Source organism: Heliangelus exortis, chromosome 2 (genome assembly GCF_036169615.1).
Source record: "Heliangelus exortis chromosome 2, bHelExo1.hap1, whole genome shotgun sequence".
NCBI lineage: Eukaryota > Metazoa > Chordata > Aves > Apodiformes > Trochilidae > Heliangelus > Heliangelus exortis.
The window spans coordinates 34,918,177-34,935,068 of record NC_092423.1 but is presented as its reverse complement, the minus strand read 5'-3'; the positions used below and the strand labels follow the sequence as shown (position 1 = coordinate 34,935,068).

Genomic DNA, 16,892 nt, shown 5'->3' with positions numbered 1-16,892 from the left:
CACAAATGCTACTTTCCCTTTCATCCCTTTGATTTAGATGCAAGCATTGACTGACATGCCCCAAAGAGCTGCTGTCATCCAGTAGCACTGTATTCCCCTGCCTCTTCCCTGACTTATTCTTTTCCTTGCAACAAGAACATTACCAGCAACAATTTGAAAATTTAAGAGTTTCCCTATTGCCTGGCTCGATTTCCTCTGAACCATCCCAAATGCCAGGCTACCTGGCATTATTATTTAGCAGTATCTTGTGACAGGTAACAAAAAGCTCTAGGAACAGCTCAACTACCTGTGTGCTGAAATAATATTTCTGGACTCATGGTGGAAAAAGAGAAAATAAAAGAGAAAAAAAAAAAAAAAAAAAAAAAAAAAGAAAGAAAAAAAAATACACACATGCACCCTTTCAGGCTGGATTGATGAGTTGCCCTATCTTTGATCTTTGATGAGGACTGTAGTCACTATTCATTCATTCACTCTGTATTAATTGATCTATTGAAAGATTCCAGTCCCCTAAGTTATTCTGTCCTCTTACAGAAGTTACTGAAACAAGTAGCTCATTTAGTTATTGTAATAGCTCATCTAAGTGATTTAATCTTTTTGTGGGAAAGCTGCCCTCACTGTTTGCCTCCAGGTTAAAGACAAATCAGAGAACATTCCACAGACACAGAAACCTTAAACAGTTTTACTGTATGAATTATGTATCTCACAATCATCATATTTCTCCTTGAAAACCATAGGTTTCCATAGACAGAGCATAGATACCAGAAGATTTTCAGTTCAGGATTCTTGTTTGCTTTCTGGCTTCCATTAAGAGAAACTTAAAACAGCCTATCTCTGCTGTTGCATTCTGTCTGTGATAAGGACATTTTTTCAAATAACCTTTCCAGCTGTTGAACTGAAATGATCATAGAATGATAGAATGGTTTGGGTTGGAAGGAACCTCAGAGATCATATAGTTCCAACCCCCTGCATGGGCAGGGACACCTTCCACTACACCAGGTTGCTCAAGGGCCCATCCAACCTGGCCTTGAACACTTCACTTCCAGGTATGAGGCAGCCATAACTTCCTTGGGCAAACTCTTCCATCTTACCATCACAGTAAAGAATTTCTTCCTAATGTCTAACTTAAATCTCTCCTCTTCAAGTCTGAAACCATTTCCCCTTGTCCTCTCACTATATATCCATGTAAAAAGCCCTACCCCAGCTTTCCTGTAGGCCCCCTTCAGATATCAGAAGGTTGCTATAAGGTCACATCAGAGCCTCCTTTTCTCCAGGCTGAACAATCCCAAGTTCTTTAGCTTGTCTTCACAGGGAAGTGCTCCAGCTTTCTGATCATTTAAGTGGCTTGCCTCTGGACATGTTCCAGGAGCTCTGTGTCCTTCTTATGCTGGGGAATACAGAACTGGACACACACATGATCATTACTGCTGATGACCCTATATTATACTCCTTTTTGCTTTCTTAAACCAGTTAATTATTTCACCTCCTCCACATCTTTTTTTAAATCTACCATACTTAATTTTGCACAAGCTCAGTTGTAGAATGACCTTTATCCAGAAAAAATCCTTCTGTGTGAGGCTTCACTGTCCTCCTCCTGCTTTTTTGTCGCCTTCTAAATCACACTTTTTTGCTACTGCCTTCCTTTATTACTGCTATAATATTTCATATACCATAATTTAAAAATATTCCACACTTGTAAAATTAAATTTTACAGTCAAGAAGCTATCGATAAGCAAGTTTTCAGTGACAGCATTCAGGCTCTACACATTCAGATTTGGTCAGATGGTACTTTTTTCCTAGTGTATGCATCATTTTCCACACTCATAAACCCAACTAACTTGCTTTAGTGAATTCATTGGATACCTGTTCCCATTTCTCAAATGCAGTCAGACACTATACTGACATTGCTTATGTGCCCCTATATGTCTAAGTCATTAAATGCAGCCCCTCACTCCCTGTCAGAAAACCACCTATAACTGGCTGGAAGAGTTGGGCAATGCTGCGTCCCCTCTCATACAGGGTTTTGCATGTTGCCTTCCATTAAAGGTCCTCTACTTTCATACATTATTACAGAATTATACATTTATATATTAAATATGAATAAATTACATATTATACAAAATTCATGTTTTGATAGCAATTGTATTGTTTTCAGTAATAATCCCTCCAAAAATCTCAAGCAATCCACTTTCAGTTGACTCAGTCTCTACTACCTTTCACCTAAATTTGCAAAATTTATAATTCTAAGCTAATTAAAGGTCAATTCACAGGCTGGCAGAGAAGACAATGGTAATCACTTTTGTCTGAATGCTGATTTATTTGCAACTTGTTCCCATTTGTTGAACTCTATGCCAGCTTTGTCTTTGGCCATACACATTGCAGTTCCTTCATAGCAGAAGATTCTCTTATGCTTCATGGTCAGCTGGGCACTGTGTTTGTAGGACCAGCTCACTCCGAGTATTCCCCTTAAATGACTGCCATATACAGTCTTTTACCCATACTTCCAACAACTCAGTTGACAAGATATATAAAATTAATTCTAAGTACAGGAGTAGAAATACACTCTCTGAAGCTGAAAAATTTGCCAAAGGGAAAAGTAACATTAATAAGGAAATTGTAATTCTCATTTAATGCATGAAACTTTTCATTATTCTTGTCAAAGTTCTGGAATAGCATAGCCAGTGAGAACCCAAAAGGCAGGTGAGTGGAACAGTTACAAAGACTGACCTAACAAAAAATTTATTTTTTACCATTTGCCAGTAAAAAACACTAATGCAGTCCTTCACTACCCTGCACAGTCTGCAGGCATCTCTCAAATCAGATTCTCCCTTTCTATCAGTAATTTCCAGAGTTCTGCAAGTCACATGTATTAAAAAACAACAAAAAGACAACTGCCCACCACCCATCAGCAAGAACAGCATCTTCCACAGACAACAATCATCACTACCACTTGCCTGCACATCTGGTTATTTGAGTTTGGTTTTGATGTGCATAGTTTGGATGGTGGTTTACTCACAATAATTCTTCTGTTCAATTTGTAAAGTTATTCTTAAAAAAATGTGCTTTAAGGAGTAAGAATTGATCTTCCTGGAGCTGCTGGCATAAAACCAAAAGTGAACAGAGAAAACATACAAAATCTATGGTGCCATGATACAGGTAAGTGTGCAGAGCTACATAATTTAGGATGATTTAGAATCTTGTTACAATTGTGAAAGAAAAACTTAAGATTCTCAAACACATGAAAGAAACCACGAATCTCTTTAAAATAATCCCATTAAGGGATAAATCTTGGCAACAGATAGTTTATATTTATCAAATTGAAGCATGTTCAGTGCTTCAGATGGAAATTTGAATAGGAAGGTAGAAGGAACACCAAATCCTAAAAAGGAAAAGCAAGAGCTTAAACAGGAGGAGAAACCACATTTCAATTCTTAAAATTTGACATTAAAGCTCGGATTGAACTGAGGCTATAAGGAATAAATAGAAGGGGGAAGAATTTTTGCAACAGCAAAGACATGGGAATTAGTGTACCATGAAAAGAAAAGTGAGAGAGAGAGAGACAGAAAATATAATAATGCATTTAGAGGCTTTTCCTTCCAAGATTGGAAACAGAAAGATTTGAGGCAAACAGGTTGCAATGGGATAATGCCAGATTTTTAAATAAGAATACAAAATTAAAGGGAACACACAGCCAGATAAAAATATTTTTAAAAAACAAACAAAAAACCCAAACAAACAACCCCCCCACCCCCAATTATTAAAAAGGACAGATAACATCTTATAGTTTGGACAGAATTTTTATTCCATAGGCATGGGTTATGGTTAACATAACCTGAGTATACAATTAACTTTGTGTATGTTCCTAACCTTCTGTACTTTGAATATTCTTACTATGATAACTTGTGGCTTTAAGATTACCTAGAGGATGAATTTAAAAGCAAAGAGAAAGGATTTTTCCATTTTGACAGGGAGCAAAAGATATGCAAAATTTATGCACTTGACATATATACACAAAACTGTATTTAAAAAAAAATTTAAAAAGCATGACAGACATTTGCTAAACTAAGCTATTAAACCTATTGTCATTCCCTTAACTGTAAGGTTTTCATTGATAGAATTAAAACCATTCAGGAATGCTTTTGTTCAGGAATCAAAATTATAATGCACACATCAAATATCTTATTTCAGGTTGTACTTGAAATCAGTAGGTTATCAGCCCCTGGGAAAACAGCATAATTAATCAAGTTGACATAAAATTGCTTCCCACAACATCAAAACATTAGGAAGCAAGTAAAAAAATAAGCCTTTTTCTTTTTCAGAGGGGAAAAAAATATATTATTCCTTGTAAACAGATGCACCTGAAATGGCCTGAAACTCGGCAGCTTTAAGCTTTAAAGTTATTCACACTTCACAAATAAAATTTTATCTCACCAGAGGAGTGAGGAGAGAAATGACAGCTCTACCTTGTTATAGACTTTCACATCGAGATATTTACCACCATCCTATCACTGTCAAATCTGATTATAAACCAGGGATCAGCAAGCAGGAGATTAAAGGCTCATCTGAGAAGGTGGAACAAATGAAATTGATGAAAACTGCTCACACTATATCAGTTTTACAGAAACAGTCGTCTAGGCAGAGAGACTATTGGAATTACAGATATGAGAGCTCTCAGTCTCTCTCCAGCTTTGAAATGTAAATGAAAACTGCTAGAATTGTCAAACAGAAAGTGCTAACTTTTATATATATACATATATTGCGGGAGTCTCCTCACGTTAACAAGACTTGTGGAGCAGAGAATCAGTGTTATATTAAACTGAGATCCTTGCTGATCCTCGAGCTTTCGCTGTTCTTATTGGTGATTTTTTTTTTTCTAGACAGGCATCCTATGCATTCCATTTCTACTATGTAAGAAAAGGAAGTACTGACTGCTCTGAGGTCTGTTCAGCATGTACTCAAGGTATTACTTGAGCACTAAGGCCATTTGAGCATTTATCTACCTGAGGATGCTTTCAAGAAGCCACAGCCCAAAAAAGAAAGAATTGGACAGCTGTAAAAGCTATAACAAAGCTAAGCAATAGAGGATTATGTACATATTCTCCACTGGGTGATGGCTGAAGGGTTATAGAGTGAGCGTGGGGGTATTTTAAGTTACCTTTCCCACTGCCACCCAACTGAACAAAAAGATGACAGTCCACTCTTTCAGTTGCCAGTGTGGCATTTGCCAATTACTTGTACTGATTTTACAGTTTAAAACCCAACTCTGTTCTGAAGATGAGACAGATGCAAGGTGAGAATGGGTATCCTTCAGTTGCGTGATACAGCTCTCTAAAACCACCATCTTCCTCTGCATGTCCAAATACATCCCAGAACAGCAACGAGTCTCAACCTCTATACTCAAAGTGATACATTTGAAGTCTCCCATTCCAAGAGAAACACCTCAGAAGGGAAGCAGACACACACACACACACACACAGGCACTCCACACAGCACCTAATTCTAATTTGAGAGCTACGTGGGCCTGAATCTGTGCCTGTTCCTTCATGCACAAGAGCAGGTGCAAGCACATTCAAGTCACTGGCTCCTATAGCATGCATGAGTCTCTCCAAGCAATGTGATGGGTGTAGGAGGAGTGGATCATCAGGACAGAGCAAGTTTAATTTCATTCTCTGTGAACTGCAAATGCAATTTCTCTTCCTGGGAAAAGTACAGCAGCAAAACTATCCTCCCATGGTGGACTTACAAAAGTGATTTTTTAATTTTTTTCTTTAATGAATGAAAACAGAGAAAAAGAAATCCTATGCAGAACCAAATGCACCCCTTATACATTTTTTTCAACTGTAGTGCCAGAAATGGAAATTCCATTCTGACATTTTAAAATAATTTATTTTCTTTCAGCTATCAGTAAAGATTAAAAAATAAAGTTTTGGGGAAAAAGAAATAATAAATCACTACACAGAAAGCCAGAATAATCACTTTTCCTGTCCTCTCTATCCTCCCACGTGTTCCTTTATGGGTGTTTCTGACTTTACTGTCTACATTCTTCACCTGCAGTCAAACCCTCTGTTTATGGCATCACAGTGGTTGCTGTGGAGGTGATTATGATGTACAAAGCCAAACGTGGCAAGTTCAAATTTGGAACAAGAAGCAGTATCTCATGAAATCTGTCTAAAGTAGTAAATTAAAAGAAAAAAAAGAAAAAATAAGAAAAAAAAAAGGGGGGGGGGTGTGAAAAAATAACAAAGGACATAGAAAAAAACCCAAGTAAATCATCTTGTTATATTACTGTTTGCCACTGACTTTAATAATCACAACTGTTTTCAGATATGTTACTACGATGGTTGTAGACACTAAGTGCTTAACTACACATAAGGAAAAAAACCCACATGAACAGGCAGCGCTTACACAGATGGCAGCAGAGTTCCTAGCCACGCTCCTCAGTAGTGCCTGCTGTGATTACTATCTTCTCATGCAGCAAAAACATAAAAACAACAAAACATGGTAATATAGACACTCATGCTGCTCTGACAGTGCAAGTACTTCACATCAGCCTTCATCTAGCACGTTTCTATACACCAGATTCAAAACTCATTAAGTTATGACCAGAGAACACAGATTTCTGAAAAAGCTATTAGTTCATTACAGTTCCTTCTGCTCCATGGATTGGTTTCATACACACCTTCTTGCACACAGACAAACTTAAAAATAAAACTGTTGGAGTACAGATGTTAATTCTCAAGAAACGTGTTTAGGATTATGGACCAGAGAAATCTGTCTTCCCATTTGTGTCACAAAGCCACCCATTGCCAAGTTTTCACAATGCTAGTAGCAGGTACAGTCCTCATTTTTTTTCTTATAATAGGAAAATTATAAGTTACTTAAATTAACCTCACTTGTTTCTAAATCATGTGTTGCCCCTAACTTTGATACCTCAATTATTATTAGAAATACAAGTTACAAATAAAACCAAAGACAAAAGACTTCTCAAACACAAATGCTTACCCATCTACTTGTTAAAACCAAAACCTACAAAGATCAGTGGGACAAAGATATAATCAAATAACATATTTACTTAGGTATTGCTAAACCAAAAGTTGGATACAACATAGGCAAGAAAAAATTTCAAAACTGAAGCTTATACCACAGAATACCACAGAACTCAAGGAAAGATCTTATTAAAAAATTGTCAAGCAAAGAAAGAGTTTCTCTAAACAATATTATAACAGGAGTACCTTAAGTGTGCCCATGGCCCAATGTATCCTACTACAAGATTACAGAAGCACTAAAAAACTATTTTTAGTTGTTGTTGTTATTTCCCTTGAGAGAGGAAAAAAAAAAAAAAAAATACTCATTATTATTTCCTTGGAAAGAAAAAGAAAAAGACTACTCTACCATACCAGGAAAATATATTATATCATCAGCTAGGGTGTACAACTGTATGTAGGCTGTGTTGCATGACAATTACTTACACAGGAATATAATTGGAAAACAGTGAAATTCACTGGGAGGCTTGTACACAGGACATAAAGATGAAATGGAGCTGAACTTTCTTCCTCAGATTCCTGAAGCCAGACAGAGGTGACACCCAGAGAAAGCCACCCACTCATCCACCCTGCTAGCAGCATGGTCTGTGGAGCCTCAGAGCACACAGCCACATTGCTGACCCAAAGCTGGGACCCAGAGAGTACTGGGAGCCCACAGCCAACAGAACCATCAGGGTTCCAGATTCCTTGACAAAGGAACTAGAGACAGACCCCAGAAAGTTTTTGAAAGGCTCCTGATGTTCATGAGTGCATTCGATGGACACTGGGCCAGCAGCTACAGGGCTACAATTTGTTCATGGCTTCCTTACTTTTGGTTAGAGAGTTCAAGAAGTGCAGATAAGGGTTCACCAAAATGTCTGGCTCGTGTACATTTATTTATTTATTAAATTCAAAACAGAGTGGTCTGAAGAATGAAGCAATTTTTCAATTACTCCAGTTGCCAGGACCCTTCTTGTCACAAAATCTTACCTTCACTTCTGATTTATGCAAGGAATAGCTGCAGGATACCTGGCATACTCTTCCCTGTATCTCAAAAAGTTACTATGTTTCTAGGTGCTCTCTAATATGAGATTGCAAGCCCAGGAATGGTTACCACTCCTTTTACTCAGAGAAACAAGCTTTCTAAGGTATATTTTCTGGAACATCCCAAAATGAGGCAATTTGCACTAAGTTTTGCAAACCATACTTCAGATCAACAGCAGAATCATTTTAGCATCACTTACTCTTGGCCTGACTTCTGGGAAGATGGGGGCATTATCTAGAACTCCCACATTTCCAAAGCTTTAAGGCTCAGTTTGTAATTTCAGTTTGTGAGAAAGCAACCAGATGACAGATTTTATGCATTCTCCTACTCTGGCTGTTTTAAAGACTGGACTGACGAGAGGAACCTGATCTGATTTCACAGCTGACACAGACGAGGAAACTGGACTAGAGACCTTCCTTAGGCCTCTTCCAACCTGAATTATCCTATGCATTCCTCAGGTTTCCACTAGAAATGCTGAAGATGATGCTAAGTTAATGAATCTATATGTTTTCACTTGGTTTTTAAAAAAAGTCATATACCTTTGTCATACTATACTATAAAGAATTTTGCAACTTTCCTCTTTTTACAATCGGAACATAGTAAAATAGAATTTCAGCTTGCAGAATACAAAAGCCATTGGCTAAAAATCTACTATCAAACTGGCATCATGGTGCTTCAGGAATAAGAAAGGGGAATGAAGCAAGTGGTGATCCAAGATAAATCTTCAGATTTTGCCTCCCTGAAGTGAAACAACTGCTCAAGGCTACGAAAAACTCTGAAAACTCTCAGGTGTTGCTTAATCATCACTTCTGTGAGATCATTTGTCTTCTTCAGTTCCTGGAACAAGTGGTAAATCAGAAGAATTTAAAAAGCCAAGAGAATAAGCTCACTGACTGTGTGGTTTGCAAGCAGTTACATCCCACAAGGTCAAGTCATTTCAAGATCAGAATCTCACTCCAGTTTCTGCCAGGTGATCCTTTTCCACCTACACATTTGTAATATATCCCTCTCCCAAAAAGTAAAGTGATTCAGCTGATTTCACTTCTCAGTGAAAACTAACAAGGTGTCCTCCTACTGCACAAGGAATAAAACTGGCAGTAAGTTCTTTTTCCCTTTGTTAGAACTTGCCTTGGTAAGGCCAAAGGCTTGAAGGAACTCAGGCTGCATGCAGCTGTACCATTAACACAACCAACTGACCATCCCTCAGGCTACTTCAATGTTAACTGGAATCAATACGTGGACTGGACACAGCCTGCTGTAAAGAATCTATAAAAGTCCAGCATCATCCAGTCTGGAAAAGACAGTGTTTCCAGAAAGCTATTATTGTGTTCTAAAGACCATATTCCTCCAGTTTTTAAATGGATTTGCAGACCTGAATGTCTCTGGACATTCCAAATAGCTAGACAGACAAAAATTCACACCTTTAGCTTAAATTTAAAAAAAAAAAAAAGAAGATTGCACTCCAATTCCCTCTAACTCGGCCTTGAACACTATAAGCCACAAATTAATCACATCAAGACTTATCAGAATGCCTCATGTTTAAAAATCATGCAGAAGGCCTGGAGACATTCTGCCCAGCACAGAACACAGCATTTCATCTGTTTTGTGATCTTGGCTGATGTGAATGCATTGCCAGGGTCCCTTGATCTTTCTGCATACACCTTCTGAATACAGAATGTCGTCTCACCTACCTCCTACGGAATTTTACTAAATTACACTTCTTGTCTAGCAGCAACCAGGACCTCCCACATGAAACCACAGTGACCACCATCTAAAAAATTAAACTGATTGGTACAGCTGGTTATACTACCCAAATTTGCTCAATCCAACTTCTAGAGAAAGAGTATCTCTTCTAACTTCTAGAGAAAGAGTATCTCTTCTCAATCTCCCATTCCTTCCCCTCACTACCAATGCCAGCATTTTACACACTCTGTAGTTTCAGAACTTCAGAGTGGATAATTAATGAACATAAGAGTGGAATGGTTTATTTGGCAAAGCTCGATGCAGTCACTGACATTAACGGGTCTTTTTTCTTGCTTCTTTCCACAGGTTCCTGGGCTTGTTATTTCTACTTTAATCTGCCTTTAGGAGAAGGTTCTACCCACTAATTCTACTTCTTGCTCCTACTTTTTGATACTTTCCACAGGAATGTGACATCAACAACTCTTAATGAAAACTGGCCATGGAGTGCACACAGAAATATTCTTAGACCTTTCAGTGCACAAGAGAAGATCACAAAGTCACCTTAACACAAACATGTTTTATACAACATTTTAGTTTTATTTATTAAGCAGATCCTTCAGTATTTACTTTCCAAACACAACAAAGCTGGTTTTTTTCATGGAAATGAAGAAAATAATTTCAACTTTACTACCACTAAGTAAGTTAAGGCTAACTGTTGTTAAATGAGTCAAGGTACAGCCAGTGTTAATATTTCTTTTACAAAAGGACACTTATTTGCCAAACTCTGTTTAAATAGCAATAAGAACTCTACAGCAAGCCCATTCACATGGCAAGAGATGTGAATTTGCATTTGCTGGCAAAATGCCAGCACCACCCTGCCATGTGGTCCCATCATTTGCCCTGTGTCACTTTTCTGCTCTATCAACATTATTAAATTAATCAAAAAATGCCACTAGTTTTGTTCACATTTTGTTTAACGCTTTAATTTTTTAATCAGCACTAATTTAAAACCCATAAAAAAACCACAACATATCAAAGGAAACCTGCAATAACAACATTCCTGATTTAACTCTTATACATATACACGTGCTGCAATGCTGCTGTGATTTTAGATGACTGTGATTTTAGGTACTACAGCCCCTGCCTGATTTGATATATACAAAGACAGAATATGAAAATGCTACCCTAGAATTTCATGAGAAAAATTGAATCCTAAGAGGATAAAGATATTCCAGGTTTTGAGATGGCTTATCCTCCTGCTGCTCAGCCCAGCACTGGGTAAAGTCCAGCCCAAATACATATGGGAAAGCAGTCAGAGTTGCCACAATTCCCATCAATTATTACGGCGCCGTGATGAAACAAATTCAGTGCATAAACAGACATTCCAACTTTAGTTAATGGACAAGATGATTCATTGTTATAACATGGCAAGGCTAAATGGAAAGACAAAGGCAGGGACACTAAGCTGAATCCTAAGACTGGAAACTTCCAGATGCGAGTATAAAACTCTTCTGAGCCAGGGTTACTCAAAATACAAAATACTTCAGAATGTACTAAAATGAGATAGTTTCTCTAGTTCTGTCAGAGTAATCATTTCACCTAGCTTCACTACTTTAAACACCAAGAGCCAAATGATCAGGAAAATGATTCCCCTCTCACCCTCAACCCTGCCCCACCCCCAAGTTTTAAAGCACACATTGCATTTTCCAGCAAAGTGATTTGTGACCTCTGTCTGATTAAAACTCTCTAAATCTTCTGTAAAAAAAAAAAAAAAAAAAAAAAAAAAAAAAAAAAGGTCAGGAAAATAAATCTGGTTATGGAATGGAGGAGAAGTCTTTGGTTTCTTAACTACACTTCTGTGCCAAAATTAGACTTAAATGCATATCATAAAACTGTATGCAGTTTAAAAAAAAAACAGTCAGCATCTAAGATCTAAATGTTGGGCTTGTCATTCCACTGTAAATTGAAATTTAGAATAATCTATGGATTTACAGCTTGGACTACTTAGTTCTAATTGTGCAAGTTGTAATGCTACATTTTTTCAATACCATAAATATCCTCTTCTGTAAGCCAGGGGAAAAATGCCATGTAACAGGCATCTACTGTTTATTGCACACAATTATGGCAATGAAGGGTATTACCTTTTTAACAATAACACCATTGTGACCTACTTTGGAAAAAAATAAAACCAAACCATACAAAGAACAGAACTTAACTCCTTAATAACAAAAGCTCTTAATGAAGTTGTACCTATTATATATAATGTCTACTGAAGATAAAGTAAGAGGTATCAGCTGGAGCTTACATCAAAACACCAAGAAAGAGGCTAAGCAAGTTAAAATATGTTTGGTAAACCAACCCTTCTTGCTCTCCAGGCCAAACCCTTTACTCATCCACTTGTTTCAAAAGCCATGCCTTCACAGCAAGGTCTGCATTACACATGGTAAACACTCAGTGACATCCCAGAAGGGGCTGGGGCATTAAAGTGTTAGCAGATATAAGTAGAAATAGCATGAATATTTGCACTTTCTGAACATACAGGATAGAAAAACGATTTAAAGTCTACCTGCAGATTATTCCAGCTGATCACAATAAAAAAGAGGTTTCCCTTGGTTCAAGAAGAGAACTTCTATTATTTCATATTAAACAGATTTATATACATATATAAAAATATACATACAAAAACCGACATGAATTTCAGACACTTACTTTTACAAATAGTGCAATAAACCACACATGGAGTGAGAGGTGGTGAAGTATGCCTCCAGCAAAACAGAAGATTTGGTTATGACTACCTCAGTGTGACCAAAAACATTATTTCCCAAGAGACAGAGGAGGTAAAAAGCAACAAGCCAACAGAAAACACTGAAACACATTCTTGAATAATTCAAGAAGAAATGTGTGAAGATGAGAACATCTGAAACTATAAAGCTCAAGCATAACTTCAATTCCCTAACATCAGCTGTGGAATTAGTCCAGTCCAGTAGCAACCAGACATTGCTAGCATAAGTGCACACATCTATGCTTATGCAGAGGAAAACATGAAAGAGGAAAGCAGGGTGATTTTTTTCCTCTCTCTGTTGTCCCATCAGTTCAACACTGCTAGAGTCCAGTTCTCTGGAGCTATATTCCAATTTCTGTCCTTACCATGCTCCAGCCATTCCATCACACTCAGATGGAATAAAGACCAAACAGAAACAGACAATATCTTGTCTTCTTCTGTGACAGCTCTAGACAGATGAAGACTAAAGTGGGTCAGTCTATCTGGGTGAATCAAAGGTCTGTGTTCCTACAGCTCACGTTTATTTATCCAGCCTACCTAGGCATGATCTAATATATTGGTACAATACCAATGGATTCCATTGTGCTGCCTGAAGCACAGAGGACTTCTACTTCCCAGCCTGTGTTGGACACATTTTGTGAGGGGGAAAAAAAAAAAAAAAAATCAAAGAAATTAAGTAGTCATCGTTTTCTGACTAAAATGTCACTTGGGTATAGACAGACACTCCTACACAAATATACAGCACTGTTTACTTGTGCTATTTTCCCTATTAATTTTTTTAATGACATGGATGTAGAACTCCTTTGTCACTATGAAACTTGCACAAACTTTTCTAAAGGGATATAAACTATTGCTTTCTCTCCAGAAGCTATTGTTGATGGTGTTGAGTAACTTAAAACATCTTCCTATTTCATATCTTCTAGTCACAAACTTGCCGTGTCTGCTCCTCAAGGGAGGAGATTTTTTCATACAAGTATTTCAAACTTTTCTTAAGCAGTACCGTAAAATACTACTTGATTTACAGTGTGATTTCCATTACTCTACTTCTTAACATCTTCTGCTTAGAGCATATCTGTAACACAATTCTGGCTGTAGCCATCCACCTAGGTTTTCAAGCTCTCAGGAGATTTTACATGTAAGGTCCCAATGCTTACCCAACATGAAATCATTTAAAAACAAGGCTTTTTGCAAGACTCTTAATAGTCATCATCTTAACAGGATCTTGAACATTTTTGCTGGAGTCTTGAAGAGACTTTGTTTACTGTCTAGACCACAATGGTGGTATGCTAGTTCTACTTTACATTGCTTTACATGGTATGAGACTACAAAAAGTGTAAAATAAGGACTTATATAATCCTTATAAGGATTTCACATGAAATCATAGTGAAAAATTCACATTTGTTTTTCAAAATATTTGAAAAATATAGAAAAGTTTCAATAACTCCTTTATGTGAATAAAAGATGAGAAGAGTGTCAAAGTTGGCAAATACTTGTAACTTGACTCAGTTAAATGGCAGATTTGCTCAGGTGTTCGTAAAATCAATATGCACCCTGCCAGTTTAGACCACTAAGTGATGCCCAAATAAACGTACCTTAAATTAAACCAAAAGTAAATTTTACACAGACTTGAAAAACAGAATGTTTCTATAACTTTGAAAATTTAAGAAGGGGACTAAAGTTATACTACATTTCTTTTCCTCCTCAAAATTTTGTATAGACAATAAGCATGAGGGATGGACAGATTGGGTCTAGTTTTGTTTTTACCTTAAAATTCAGAGTTGTTAAAAGACATCAAATGATCTGGTTAATAAGTCCAGTGCACCTTCCAAATACAGTCCAGCAAAAGGAGTAGTTGCCTTTAAAGCACATCTTAAAATTAATTGGGATGCAAATTATATGTACTGCAGTGTAATTTAGTGTTCCATGTTCTTACAGTAGTTGCTTAAATGAGAATTCAGTGGCATATGATAGATTTCAAAACATTTGTAAGAAGCAACTCTGACAGACTGAATCACATTGCACCTTTTTGTTAAGGTTATAAAGCAAGTTATAATATACCTCCCTAAGGTAACTAATTTATGGTAGAGCTACTTCAAAAATATTTTAATCAAGGCAGCAAACTGCAGTATTATAAACTTTGCCATAATTGCATAGCTCTGCTAGTCAAAGATTTTCAGTTTGGCTGAACACCTTACAGTCTGTGGGTTCAAATCTGAGTATACTCAGTTCAGTTGCAAAATTCCCACTGACTTTACTGCATCCAGAATTTTGGTCTATGTGCTTAACTACTGCATAACACCCACTAATAAGAGGTAGAGATCACAACCAACATTACACTCAGAATTAACAAGACAAAAATTTAGAACAATCTTTAAACAGACACTTTTAGTCCTTAACTGGATAACACCTCCTTTCATGAATAGCCGTTAATTTTAGAGGGGATTTTGATACCCACTGACAAAACAAACCTTTACATAGACTCTGTTAGTCTGTTTCCTCTTTGCTTTGCCTCTTTGCATAAACAAGCAAAAGAGAAAAGGAAGTGTGGCTGCAAAACCACTCTAGTTCAGAAATATCCAGGTGGCAGCCAGTGGGAGAGGCAACTTCTAGTTTTCTTTCATTTCAGACCTGCATTAGGGGTATAAGTTTCATAGCAAGCACCTTCAGAATGCCACCGTGTAAGACACCAGGCTCCCCATCATCCCAACACCTTTGTCATCAAGATTACCATATATGTTGTTACAGCACTCCATATACTTGGGAAGAGCCCAAATTACTCCTTCAGACAAATTATCTTCTCTGAAAAAGGCACGAAGTTATTTTGGAGAATAATATATCCGACAGCCAAGAAGCACGAATTAAATTAGAACTCAAACACAACTTAAGCGGTTACTTTACCCTTGAGGGATTAGATCAGAGACTTCTGCAACCAAATAGCAGGTTTAAAACCCACGGGAAACTCAGAGCTAGAACAAATTCTAAAGAGATTTCCAGACACTGTGACCGTATCTCTGCAAGCGGTTGGGTTTGTTCATCAAAGCAGGCAACAGTGACGGGTAAGTGGTACACTAAGGAAACTGTACATGACAGCTTTAGCTCTGAGTAACCGCATTCATCATTCAGCACACAACGGGTCATGAACCTGAACACTCGTTTTCAATAGTTCGTGTGACACCAGTCCCTTCTATGTTTTCAGAGCCAGGATCTGGTCTTGGAAGAACTGTTTGCTGTTTAGCCCAGGAAGAGAGCATCTATCTCCCAAACAAGTAAGGCGAGGGACAAGAGCACAAAGGGCAAGTATTTTTAACAACGCTTCCCGGGTATTTAAGACCAGCCAGATGCAAAGCCAAAAAAGATTTCGAGGACTCTTCCCAGATTCACTACCGTTTGCCAGGCTGCAAATGCTTTCCACAAAAATCAAAGAAGCCGCTACCAAAGCAAGATGCCAAAACACACGCGAACACTATCCCTCTCCCCTGGCCCCGGTGCGCGGTAAATAAAAGGCATGAGGCGCAGCTCGGCGGAGTTTGGGCGCGGGGAGCTCTCCTCCCTTCGCACCCGCTGGAGGGGACGGGAAAAGAAGATCCCCCTGCCCCAAAGAAGCCGGAGCCTGAGCCTGCAAAACAAGTCACAGACAAGTTGGCCCCGGGGTGCCCCGCACGGACCTTGGGGCTCCCCCGTCCCACCACCTCACCCGCTCTCCCCACCGCGGCCGCCCCCTTACCGTGCGGCGGCTGGGGCTTGCCGCCCGGCGGCTTCTCCTTCCTGCCTCCCGCCGCGCTCCGCATCCGCCAGCCCGCCGCCCCCCTGCCCAGCGAGCCGGCCATGCCGCGGGCGGGGGCGCCCCCGCGCAGCTCCGAGCCTGGCGGGGAGAGCGCGGGGGCGGCGGTGGAACGCGGGACCCGCTCCCCGGCGGCGACGGGCGGCGGCGTGCGGGAGCAGCGCGGTCCCGGCGGTCCCGCCTCCGCCCGTCCCGATGTCAATCAGGGGCGGGAGGGAGCGGCGCGGAGCCCCCGACAGCACCGCCCCGCACCCCTCGCCTCGCCTTGCCTCGCTTGGGGCGAGCGGGATACCTGCCCGGCCGCGTCCTGCGGGAGCGGGGGGCAGAGCGGCGGCAGTCCCCCTGTTGGTACCGTAAGGGAGGGAGAAGATCAGAGGAGGCGGTCGGTGGTGGGCTCCCGGGACCAGAAGGTTTCCACGCTTGGGAAATGACAGTCCCAGTATAAACCTCCTCCTACAGTACCTTCGCTGTAAAGAATGTGTACATTACCTCCTGCTACCAAAATAATTGGTTCTGCACACTCCTGGCTCCATAACGATGAGTAACTCAACCTGAGATTCCCACTTCCCACAAGCCCATGTG

The 16,892-nt window shown here is 39.2% G+C and overlaps 1 protein-coding gene across 1 annotated transcript in view; it reads right to left on the bottom strand.

The window, feature by feature from the left end:
• Positions 1–16,451, bottom strand: part of ZNF385D (zinc finger protein 385D) — a 397,048-nt gene extending 380,597 nt beyond the window's left edge. Inside the window, exon 1 of the mRNA XM_071735522.1 lies at positions 16,254–16,451. Coding sequence (XP_071591623.1) covers positions 16,254–16,356 — 103 coding nt within the window. The 5' untranslated portion in view covers positions 16,357–16,451. The remainder of the gene's footprint in view (positions 1–16,253) is intronic.
• Positions 16,452–16,892: the final 441 nt, after the last annotated feature.